The 12,970-nt window shown below is 42.0% G+C and overlaps 1 protein-coding gene across 1 annotated transcript in view; it reads left to right on the forward strand.

Moving 5' to 3' along the window:
* col27a1a (collagen, type XXVII, alpha 1a) overlaps window positions 1-12,970 on the forward strand; it is a 66,555-nt gene that overhangs the window by 6,242 nt on the left and 47,343 nt on the right. The window contains exons 3-4 of the mRNA XM_061060821.1: window positions 2,517-4,033; window positions 7,963-8,016. Of these exons, the coding sequence (XP_060916804.1) occupies window positions 2,517-4,033; window positions 7,963-8,016 (1,571 nt within the window). The remainder of the gene's footprint in view (window positions 1-2,516; window positions 4,034-7,962; window positions 8,017-12,970) is intronic.

The raw sequence follows: 12,970 nt of genomic DNA on the forward strand, positions 1-12,970 counted from the left end.
GCCATGTCTACTTTTTAAATCTGCTTTTCATGAATGAAACTCAATAACTTCTGACTAGAAAGATTTGTGAAGTTTTTATTTTATTATTTATGTGAAAACTTATCTGCAGTTAAGCTGCTTCCTCCCTGAGGTCTAATTCCTCGACAACTACCGGTTCAACTAGGGATCAAATTCCTGCTATTGACTTTCCATGCAATTATATATTTCTCATGTCTGAGCCCCCGTTAGCCATCTAATGATGGGTGGGAGCATTGTATTATAGAAAGACAAGCATCTCATTGAAATCCTTGCTCTCTATGGATTACCAGGACAGCTTCTGTCAGGACACCCCGTCTCTCTTTCCACTCGTCTTTCCCCCTTTCTGTCATGTCATCAACTTTGCTTGTCCACTTTTTTGTCTTTTCACAAGCAGAGCCTCTATACACATGTCCCCATTAGGCAAGGCTGGGTGACCACAGGTCAGAGAGAGCCCACAGACAATACGGATGATGAGGGGCCTGGTCACAGGTCTGAGATCACAGGTCATATCGGGACTGAAACTCTGAACACAGAGTCATAGCTGGCTGAAAGGCTGGAAACTGTACTCTGCCACCAGGCACGGAGATGCTCTACTCACTTGTGGTTGCTGTGGTCATGTTGTGGATTTTACAAACTGACAATTGATGAGAAAGACAGATAGAAAATGGAAGAAGAGGATGTTGTCTGATGATGTCCTTGACCTTTTGCCATAAAAAGCTATGAGGCCATGACTTAATACCAGCAAAATCTCAATAACAAGTCATTCATTTTTCTCTATACAGCAAACAATCAAGTGTGTTTAATGGCATAGAAGTTATATATTTTGGGGAAAAAATGAAAATTCTAGCCTCTGTCTCTTTGGCTTCAAAAATGGTTCGCTCCATAAAGTATCCGTCAGTCCTTCTTTCCCTTGTACAGGAGTTTGTCTGCGAGGTTGTTACCAGAGAGGATTAGTCTGATTGTGAGTTCCTGGTACCAGCTGCTTTGGCCTTGATTGAGCTCCCTTCACAATTACCTCCACCAGCTATTACGTTTCCATCCAGCACAGTTTGAACAGGGACGCCAAAGTCTGGTCTTTCCCCATGCCTGAAATGACTCTAGTTATGAAGTGGACAGACTTGGCAATGGAGCCTTTACAAAGAATATAGTGATGTGATCAAGGAAATGAAAAAAGTCTTTTTTTTTCATAATTTCATGCGGAAATGAATTTATGACGTAGGGTTATAAGTACAAGCAAAATATCTGTTGAATCATATTGTATAATAAGCCATAGTTGTGACGTATGTATTTAATTGCTTTCTACTCCATTTCGAACCAAAAAAAATATTCAAGGTTTTTAGTGCTTGTATTTATTTTCTAGCAGCATGGCACTTTCTTGGAAAACACTTGAATTAATCTAAGGCAAGGACAGGATGGCACAATAAGGCAGAGATCATATAGTACATCTGGAACGAGGGTGCTTTGGTTTTGCTTTAAACCCTCAAATTATTTTTGTCACCATTTGGAGCTTTTTAAATGTAACCACAGTGGGCATATTTTATGTTCGCGTTCCTTTAAGATTTGCAGGCCTGATGAGCAATAAACATTTGTACATTCAAAGGACATTTGTTGTGGGCATGTTTAAAACTGTTTTATGCTTCACCACAGTCATACATTCAAAATTATTCCACAACGGGCTGTAATCCACTGACGTTTGAGACAAAGACAACCACAGAAACGTGCAGCATCTTAACACTCAAAGACCATAAACTGACCAACCAACATCTTCATACTGCCCCTTAACATATTTATGTCTGTCTGGATCTGAATTGTTTTGGCGTAAAGTTGCAGTAGAAAGCTTACAGAATACATTTTGTGGTCTAGAAAACCTAGTGAGTCTATTTTTCTTTCTAAGTCTTTGCAGTAAGCATCTTTATTCCCATCTCTTGACCCCGCAGTTCTTGAGCTCATTTGCTTGGCTTAAAGATCAGGGAGTTATTGGAAATTTGGCTCAAAGGCATTGTATTCAATCCAAGCGCCCGTGGCAAAGACAGAAGTCATATTTTGCTGCGCCTCATTCACTTCAGGAAGAGCAAATTCTCAGCATGAGTCCAGAATGTCCTGTTTACAATTTTACCTCTTTTTTCCATATCTGATAACTGTGGATGAATGCGAACAGTTGCTCAAATGGCCATGTCAGTTGGTGGTAGTACATCAACAAAACTTATGACTGTAAGTCTAATGATTTAATGAGTGCTACAGTTGGGGGCAACAATGTCTGGACATATGCAAAAGTAACAGCACCCAGATAAAGCAAACAAAACAGATGTAAGGAGAAGGAAGTAATCTATGTCAGATCCAGTCAAACTAAAAATATCTCTTAAATATACTTGGTAGTTACTAAAAAGAAAATATAATAATAGGCTACAATTTTCCCTATTGTCTCAAAGCACTGGTGTGTAACCGTCATAAACAAGCGTGTCACAATTGCATCTCTAACAATACTCTCTCTTTAACAGATGTGGACATCCTCCAAAAGTTGGGGCTCAAGGGAGAGAAGCTGTCTCGCTCTGTGCCAGCAGGGGTCATTCCATTCAGATCAGGGATCATCCTCAACCAGCGGGCGCACATTGAAACTCCATTGCGCTCTGTCTTCCCATTGGCCATCTGGCCCAATCTGGCACTGGTCCTGAGTGTGCGCTCACACCGTGTCAACAGTGCTTTCCTCTTCACCCTGCTTTCAGGCCGCAAGAAGCTCCTTCTTGGTCTGCAGCTTGCTCCGGGCAATCTGGTCCTTCACACTGGACCAAACACTTCGGTGGCACTGCCCTATGATCCCCATGATGGTCAGTGGCACCAGCTGGCAGTGGAAATTAATGGACAGAGAGTGACTCTATATGCCTCCTGCGGAGAGCAGAGTGTTCATGCAGACTTTGGGTGGGACAGTGAGGAAGGGCTGGCTCCAGAGCTCCATAGCTCCTTTTTACTGGGGCAGTCAAGCCAGCAGCAAGCTTCAGCACACTTTGAAGGAGCCATCTGCCAATTTGACCTGGTCCCTTCTGCACAGGCAGCTCACAACTACTGCAGGTACATTAAGAAACAGTGCAGGGAAGCAGACACATACAGGCCCAACCTTCCTCCCTTGTTGCCTATCCTACCAAGAGAAAAAAACATCACAGCTACCGCCGCTACGCCTAAACATGGTGGTCCGGTAACAGCCAGAAAGCCCACAGGGTTTAGCCTCGCCAGGAGTGTTGCCGCTGCTGCCTCTGCTGTTAGATATGTAGCCCCTACTCAAACAATAAAGCCCAGTTCTGGGACCATTCCTACACCTTTACTGGCAACAGTAATGCCAGTCACAGTTCAGCTTGGTTTAGCATCCCCACCTCCCAGCACCAGGACGGAAACTGTCACAGCACCACTCAGGACAAGAGTACACCCAACAAAACCACCAAACTCAAAACCCTCCACCTCTAAATCTTCTAATCCAAAACCCTCTAAACCCACTCCCTCAAAGCCCATTCCTAATACCACGTCCAAAAAAACAGTTGCAGGAACAGACAACAAGAAGAAACCTAACTTTCCAGCCACTACCAACACCAAACCCTCCAAGACAAAGCCTGGAGCTACCTTATCAGACCAAGGTGCAGTCCCTAAGAAACCACCACCCATCACAGCCAAGAAAACACCTTCCAAGCCTAAAGTTACACCATCCAAAGCCTCTCCGTCCAAGCCCAAAGTAAATTCTGTCAAAGTTTCCCCATCAAAACCTACAATACCCAAAGTTAACCCTTCAAAACCAACAGTCTCCAAAACTACAACTGCAAAAACCTCCAAGCCATTCTCAAAACAGGTCATCAAGCCAACAAAGCAAGCAACAACTACCAAGTCTCCAGTCACCCAAAGACCAAGTACACCTTCAGACAACCCAGTAACACCACCTGCCACTGATGGCTTCCAGAGCTGGGAGGTTCCACCAACTCAATTCTCCCTCCTGGAAGGAGCTATAGGACAGAAAGGAGAAGCAGGCCCATCGGTAAGCATGTCTTGTCTTTCGGACAGCTCAGATTGCATGGTCTATTAATGTAAGGTACCTGATGAACTCTTGGCGAAATAAGAAGCATATAAATCTAAAAAGGGCTCATAATGGAGGTTTCTGGTTTCTCTCTGACTCTGGTCAGAAGCTAAGCTTTAGCATTTGATGCCACATGATGGCAAAAAACATTTAGAAACCTTGCACCACTAAAAGTCCTACAAAACCAAAAGGAACAGAACCTGCAGTCCGTCTCTGCTGTTTTGGTTGGCAGGAATGGGTTCTTCATTTTATGGTATATATTATTAGAGTTAGTTAACTTCATCATTACAGAGTTCACAGTCATTGCTGTCGCCTGTGAAAGACAGAGTTTGATTCTAGAGCTCTTGGGCTGAAAATAAGAGCCCACAGAGACATGTAGGTTAACTTGAATACTATCTCAGTTCCCACACTGGTTAGAAATCTTACATTTTCTACCGCCCATTCCTCCTTCATCTGTGCACTAAACCCTCCAGGCTGGGTGTGACGTGTCAGGTCTGACGCCTTGCCGTCTCTACACAAGATTCCTCTGTCATGGAGGGCCAGTGGAGGTCTCATGGCCCTCTTTCAAAGACAGGTCAAGGGTCAAAGCAGTCAGTAAACATTATCCTTCAGCTTCCCAATGCAGGCACAAAGGTAGTCTAGGTATATAGTATATCTCTAAGAGCGGAAACACTCAAGCAAGTAGGGCATTGACACTCAGCATCTGAGTACATTTTTATCGCATCTTGATGGACAACTGGAGATGAGCCACTAAACTGTGTAAATCACTTTTGTAACTTCTTGGTAGCAAATTTGGAGTTCAGTATTGTGTCCACGTTGTTTGGAATTGACAAATCACTTGTTTTAGGTAACTATGAGTAATTGTTAATCAGTTCTTCAGCTCCAAATATGGCCTGGGTGATCAGACTCGGACATAAATGTCTCTTCATCCCAATCTGGGTGTGTTTGTTCCTTTATTCAAAGCTTCCCCTGTGATTCAGTCATTTCAGTCTAATGTGTGAGAAGGGACTGTTTGTTTGGGATGTGTGCCTTGCTTATTCTTTGTAGTAGTCTGTAATTTGCCGCTGTAGATTGCAGAGTGTGGCGTGTTAAGGGTTGGCTAATTTACATCCACACTGATGTCCCCAACAGACCTAACTGCCATTACAGTGGGCCAAATTACTGCCATCTAGGAAGCACTACCTGCAATCTCAATATGAAGTGCTGTAATCTAAGACAGGAAAATACGCTAGAAGGGTGATTTATAGAGGTTATGAGATCATTTATGTGAGCACTGTCTGACACATCTATGAAAGCAGGTAGGAAGGCCAGAAGACTTTTGCGATGTTAAAATGCATGAAAGGCCAGATAAACCAACCGAGAGTAGTTCTTTAAACTCCAAACTGTGCTTAAGTGTACAGGAAGAAAGAACTCAAGCGGATCAAAAGTTCTAGTTTATGTCTCATGTTTGTAATGTGTGTGGTTTTTTTTTGTGTGTATTTTACCTTAAACCCAGAAATTTCTCAGGATTAGGTCTCGAGATTCACATGGCGAGTCTATACTCTGAGGTTGTATCAGATTAAAAAGCTGTTTCCTGTGAAAGTATCATGCATTCATGTTGCATTGTTGCAGTCATGCTTGGTTCCATGTGAAAATTTATTTGTAGCCATGTTGTGCCTCAGGAGATCCCATATGAACCCAGTCACGCTTCCTTGTCAACAAGGTTCCAATTTCATAAACACACATGCCATTCATATACTATCCCTTACTCCCCCTTCCAATACAGTTTTATACACTCAGACTGTTTCTTGAACATTCACACACACTTTGACAAATGTAAAAGCCAGATATCAATGAAAAAGCATTGAATTAGTTAGGAGTTCAACCATGAGCCTTGTCATTCATCACTCTTGCTGCGTAAAGCATTAAGATTCTTCTTCTGAAACAAAATAAAACCACAATTTCGACTTGTGTTTCCACTGTGCAGACTCTGCACTCTAGCTGCCAGGAGAAACATCCTGTGCATGTGCAGATATGGCAACAGTTCCTGATCTGAAGCATGTTTGGCTCCTCACTGCTGCTGTTTCCCTACATACCTGAAAATTATTATATACAGCACTATGAATTTCGATGTGATTGCTGACAGTTGGAATTGTTTTAATTAGAGCTGTGATTTTAATTCAAATATCAACTGGAACTGATTCCTTTCAATACCAGGCTTCTGTATTTAGTTAAATTGGACCTGCAACAAGCTGTCTGACCTTCATTAACGTCGCAGAAATGGTGAATGTTCTTGTATAGGGCTTTTAGTCCGCCAGACTATGTAAGGCATTTTCATAGTACATGTCACATTCACCCATTCGCACCACATTCACACATTGATGTCAGAGGCTGCTACGTAAAGTGCCCAGACGCTCATTAATAATATTCCATTCACACTGATTCACACACTGCTGCCAAAGCAGCTGGAGCAAATTTGTCTTATGACATTTTGAGATGTGCCTGAAGGAGCTGGGGATCAAACCCCCAACCTAACAGTTAAGAGATGACCGACTTCATCACTGAGTCACCAACTTTCAAAAACGTTTTATGGCATTTTCATAGGAAATTATGACAATAAGACTACTGAGGACTATGTTATGTACATTTGTAATTGTTTGAAGAGATCAAACTATATTTCTGAAACATTTCTTTCTGAGATCACAGCTCAGTCTCTCCTAGAAGATTCAGTTGTCAGGTGGCATGAAACATACCCAGACTTTCTCATGGCCAAAGTTGCCCCCCTCCCCCCCCCCATAAGTGTAAACAGCCTTTGCCATCAGACTGTGTTTGAAATGTGGTGGTTGAAAAAATGCATACTGATATGGAAATGTCGTGAGACTCCTCCACCCTTGGGTAACAAACAAACAAATTATCTTTGACTGAAAGAGATGGGTTGAAGTTACAGTTACAAAGAGAGGAAGACATTAGGAATAAACAAACAAACAAGTGTAAGGAAGGAAGACTTGGGTGGGACGTGTGAGGATGGACAAGAGTGTGTGTTGATATTGACAAGTCCCGAATGAATGCCACCATAGGGCACACCACCTGTAACAAGGGTGGTGGTCTCAACCATGTAGGTCTTCCTCAATGTGATGGTAGGGGGGGCAATTATAATCCTCACAGCGATTTGAAAAAAAAACCCACCACAGACAGTAGGTTACATGCAAGTAATTGCTATAATCCCTATAACCTTTAGACTTCAGGTCTTTAGTGTATTTAAGAGGGTTTGCAGTGTTTTGACGGTGGTTTGGGGCTTTGTGTCTTTAAATTCATAGCCTTGAGATAAGTGAAACTACACAAAGGCTACAACCTTCCCTTCACTTTATGGTAGATGCTGCTGCAATGTTACTACTTTTTGATATCTATGTTACCTCGGGGATCAAATTTAACACTACAATAAACTCACTGAATGCATTTACAGAACCAGAAAGCATTCAAAAAATGACATATGGAGGTCATAACACATACATCAGGATCCAGAGCTCTGCAGGTAGCTCTTTTTTTTTTTCTGCAGGCCCTCTGTTTTTCTTCACTTCTCCTTTCCCTCTTTTTTGATTAAAAGAAAACGAATGAGCACAAGGCTGGTAGAGCCACACAGCAGGCATTGAGTGGCGCAAGGAAATGACCTGTTATTTCTAGTTTTTCTACGGTTTCCTGCTGCACAAACTCAGAACTTCCTGGTGGATAAGGCTGAACTCTCATCACCTTGCGATGGGTTTACTTTGGAGTGAAAAGGTGTCACTTTTTATGTAGCCCCTGCTTGAGGAGTAAATTACCTGATGGTCTCGATGGTGAGATTAAAGGAGATTGCTGAGATATCAACATGATCTGAATGCATCACTGAATGAATGCTCTCTCTTTCTCTCCAGGGACTGCCAGGACCTCCAGGGAAGGCGGGCCTGCCAGGCAAGAGGGGTCCTAGGGTAAGTCTTTTTTGTCACTCTGTTTCATTGAGAAGAAGTAGCTTTATCTGGTGTTCAAACCATGATTTTGTTTTAAATGGCATCATGTATTGAGCTGTCTTTATTTAGCTTTACTGGTAGTTTTTTGTCTGTGTGTGTTTGTGATTTTTGCTTTGCTGCTGCCATGCATGTTGACTAAGAGCTCAGACACAAACAAGCAGTAAATAAACCTTTGGCAGGGAGGTGACTCAAAAAAACAAACAGACAGACCAACCGACAGACAGACAGACAGACAGAGAGGACTAGATCTGTGGGTTCCAGCCCAGAAGGCATCGTCCTACTCCATTTTTTGCAGCCACAATATAACCTGCCAAACCAGACTCCCACATCTCTTTAAATGCCTCCCATCACCCAGCTGACACACCAAAACACACACGCGCACGCACACACACGCACGTGCAGACTCACAAAGTTTTCCTATGCAGGCGGAATTGACCATATTCAGCACAGGGCTGCGAGCGCTGACCTCCCACCCCTAAGCATAAACAGGAAAGCTCCTATAAAGACGGCCTTTCAAAAGACTGCCTGTGCCACAGGATGCCTAATAAAAGCACTGTAAACATACAGAGAACACATGGCTCCACTGGACTTTCTTCTCCTCATTGAGCTTTTGCAGCAGACTGCAGCGACACTTCATAGGAATCCCATTCTGAACTAATGAAAGGCCTCTTTCTCCAAGGCAGTTAAAGTGACACTGTTTCTCTCCTGGGTCACTCTTCTTTGTGGAATTCTCTTTTGCTTCCTCTTTTTCCTTCTCAGACGTACATTTTTTAATTTAAGCTGTTAGTATTGTGGCTGGAAGTCAGGAATTAGTCCTTTCACTTCTTTGATCCCCACTGAAATATCTCAAAAACCACCTGATGAAATACCTCAAAATTTTATGCAAAGGTGCATGGTCCCAAGAGGATGAATACTAATAACTTTTATAGTCCCTTGACTTTAATTTAAGCTCCACTAGCAGATAACTATTTAGGCTTTAGAGTGAAATATTTTTGTCAACTTTTGTCAGTGTTGACTTTTAGGTTAGCATACTGATTTTAGCTTGCAGCCTGAAGCTCCCGTGTAGGTACAGCCTCTCAAAGTTGTCAAGAATTCTGTCAACTATTAGTCTATTTTTTTATACATTTATTTGACCACAAAAGACGTTTCTTGTTCATTTTCTATCACTTTGATTAATAACTACTGAGTTGTTGCAGAGTTGGGTCAACTGAATGCAATTTACATTAAATGGTTGAATCCCATGTGCTCCCACATGCAAATATGTTAAGATGCCTGTGCTTGTGTACTTTTTTTTCGTTTAAATACTACTCTGTGTCTGAGAGGCTGTTCAGCTAAACTCTCTGTGATCCCCCACCACAATATATAAGGAGGTCTTTGTCTGGTTCTAATTAAAGCTATTTAAGCCCCAGCAGCAACTCCTATCCCGTCTCAAGTAACAGTTCCACAAAATCAGCTCCACTTAGGTGGATTTCTAATGATCCAAATCAATCTTACTAGAAATAAAACTTTAATTGGGCTTAATTTTTTCGCACAGAGCTTGACTAAGCCAAGTACTTTATAGTGGAACTCTGACTGGAACTATTTTTGTGCGGCCAAGCAGCAGCTTATCCAAAATATGCACCAAATGTACCTTGATGTTCCTGTGAAGAATTTCTCGTTTGACAAGAAAGAAATGACTCAAATTCACTTAGATATTGAAAGAACAAAGTTACCTATATGCACTGCAGTGTAAGTTGCAGGGTGGACATTAAAGGTTGAACTCAACCTTGTCCTTGGTAAAGCCACACTTCTGTCTCACACTCCATTCATCAGCACTATGTATCAACCAATCACCTTCTACTGATTTACATCCTGGCAGCTCAGACGTGTCCTTTGTCAGCCGAAGCAGAGCAGCTGTTGAACTGCCTGTGGCATTGTCAGTGGAAGTGGTTGCTTTGCAAAGCACACACAATGAAAACAAGTCTCTTCAATAAAAAAAAACAAAAAAAACACTTGTAAAGGTCTTTGGTTGTGATGCCACTTTAATAAGAGGTCAGTTGCAAACATACTGCCAGTGTCTGACTCTGACCTCACAGGCATTCTGCTTAACGCATACATCCAGACTCACAAAAACATGTACACACGCTAAAGTGCGAATCCCACGCCGTGCCGCACAGACATATGTGGTTGTGTTTATGGCCTGCCTATATAAAGACTGAGACAGATTATGGAGCTTTCCTGTAAACAAAAGCATTTATCAAGTTTAATTGCTTGTTGCCATGCGTGTGCAAACACTAAGCGCCATATACACACACTTAAACATACTCAGAAACACATGTTGTCCAAACTCTCCCAAACCCAGCCTGCTAAGAATGTGATTTCAATTTGGCCAAAGAAAAACACTTGTTCATCACTGAAATAATGAACTCAAATCTGCATCCTCGCTGCAAGTTGCATAGGGTGCATTTCCACTGTTGGCATAGCGTGATTCGATCATTAGCGTCATCTCTTGATGAGAAAACAAAAGTCCTGTCCCGGAAAGAGCTGTTTGCATTTTTTTTGCATGACCCGCCGTATCCTTGGATTACTGGAAGTCTGCATGATGACACACAGAGCACCATTGAAGCCCTGTAGCACCACCCATGAACCTTGACCTCTGATCCCACACATGTGAGTGTGAGACGCCATCACTATGGCAACCACTGTCAGTACAGAAGCCTTTGCTAGGTGTCCGTGTATAGTCCGGGTGAGATCTTCTTTCGGTTTTTTTTGGGACGGTGGTAGAAGGGTGTGAGAGGAAACGTGCAGTGGATGTATCGAGGGGCACACAGGCCTTTATCTATCTGAAGACTGGCTGCTTCAACTGGAGCCTGCTGGGTCAATAGGGTCTTTGTCTGAGGGGGGGGGGGGGGGGGGACCCTCTGTCGCCCATCTTTCCTCATGCTTCCTCTCCTTTTTCCCCACCGTGCTGCACCTTCTTAAAGCTAATTCAGATTCCAGATGGACATTGCATGAAGAAACCTGGAAACCTTCAGCTAGATTGAACTTTCAAATGTGTAAAGGTGTTGAGCTCTTCTTAGTCTGTTTTTGTAACACCAGCCTTTTTAAGGATCCGTATAATCCTCAGAGTAAACTGTGTATATGGATCTCTCATTTGGAACTTTACTGTAATAAGCTCAGGGACAATAAAAATCACATACCATAGCTCAGTTCATTATTTTTGCAATACCTGTTTGGCCAGTTTTATACCTTTTTTACAACCAGGTCTAAGATGTTTGGCATAAAAGTAACTCCAAGTTTCCATCATTATTTTGAAACTTGTCAGGATTATTATGAGCTAAATAGATTATTGTTGCCCTAATAATACTTTGGATTACTTATTATTTCCTTTTTCTTATAATTTGGACCCTGCATGATGTATTTAGCTCGTAAAATGTTGGCTTTTGAAGCCAATTCATTTATTGGCTTTTTCCCCAGCGACGCTTAATTCATTTGCCTTGTCTGCTTTAGTTATTAAGAAGTTTTACTGTAATTTATGTGGCATTAGAGTGCACATTCTGCTATTGCTGCTATAATAAACTGAAATATTGTCCTGGATCCTCAGAGGCAGAACTTCTGTGTGCGTGTCAGTCAGTGTGTGTCTTCAGACTGTGCTCTTTAATTATGAAGACATCCAGTGGTTTCACATGCTCTTGGTCTAATGTTAGTTTTATCAGAATTTGCCCCTTCTGCTCTCATTTGGCACAGCATCATACAAAATCTCTTTTATCTTTAATTTGGTGGCTGTGTATACATTTAAACTGCCTTTTACAAGATAGTGTTGAAAGTAGGACTATGTTTACAGCAAAGCCCATTAAAAGGACATGCTAGAATATTCAGTGTGGGAATGTAACCTTGAGAGTGACATCATGGATCCACGTTTAAGATCCATAAGTGCCTATACATTTTTTGGCTTTAAGTTGCACATGTGGTGATATAAAATGTATAGACTCAAGGACAGATATTTATACACCGCAGAGTGGGCAGCATGCATGTTTCCAGAACATGAAACATTTGGAGCTATCATTCGTCTGGCTTTGGACCGTTTAGTACCAACTTAAAATCTGTAGCAGCTAGCAGGATTATTACCACAGGAACCACAGTAACGCCCTGCATTGCTGTTCAGAGGTTGGTGGTTTTTCATTTGATAGCTCAGCTTGTGTGCACCCCACCCTGCTCTTCTCTAATTAGACACCTGTTGTGCGAGAAGGGGACACAACATGTAAGGGAGAGCCCGGTACCAAATGTGGGTGCCAGCCTGTGCCCACCAGTGTACTGCCCAGGCTGTGGTGAACCACAGGGTTAATTTTGAAGCATGTAATTCAAACATGTCTAGTTTGTTCAAGGTTATTCAGGGCACTACAGCACTGTCTGGACACAGTAAGTCTCAAGAGAGAGAGAGAGAGAGAGAGAGAGAGCACCAGCGGAAACCAAAAGAATAAAAGAGATTGTGGGAGGGAAAGAAGCTACATCTTTAAAACTTGAGAATCCTTGGAATGAAAATATCTCATTTGTAAAACATAACTAAAAACAGATGGGCATGTTTAAGTCTCTTTTTTTTGTGCTTCCCACATACACTTAACAAAAAAGTGGACTTGACCGCAGTGACTTCTCCAATTGATTCCTGATCCCCTTTTTCAGCAGCTTGGTCGTCCCAATCCCTTTTTTTTTTTTTTTTTTTTTTACCAAAGGCAACCATACCAGGATGTTAGGAACGATACAGATTGCAACCTCTCTTCTGATTGATAGGCATCTGTGAAGACAACTTATCTCTCTTATATTATTCTAGATTGGTCAATTTTCAAAAGTACACACCCAACAGTATTTGAAAATGACTTTTCATCCGTGATTTAGACCATTCGCTTCTTTTGAAAATGTTTACTGAGGTGAAAAAATA

Source organism: Labrus mixtus, chromosome 17 (assembly GCF_963584025.1).
Source record: "Labrus mixtus chromosome 17, fLabMix1.1, whole genome shotgun sequence".
NCBI lineage: Eukaryota > Metazoa > Chordata > Actinopteri > Labriformes > Labridae > Labrus > Labrus mixtus.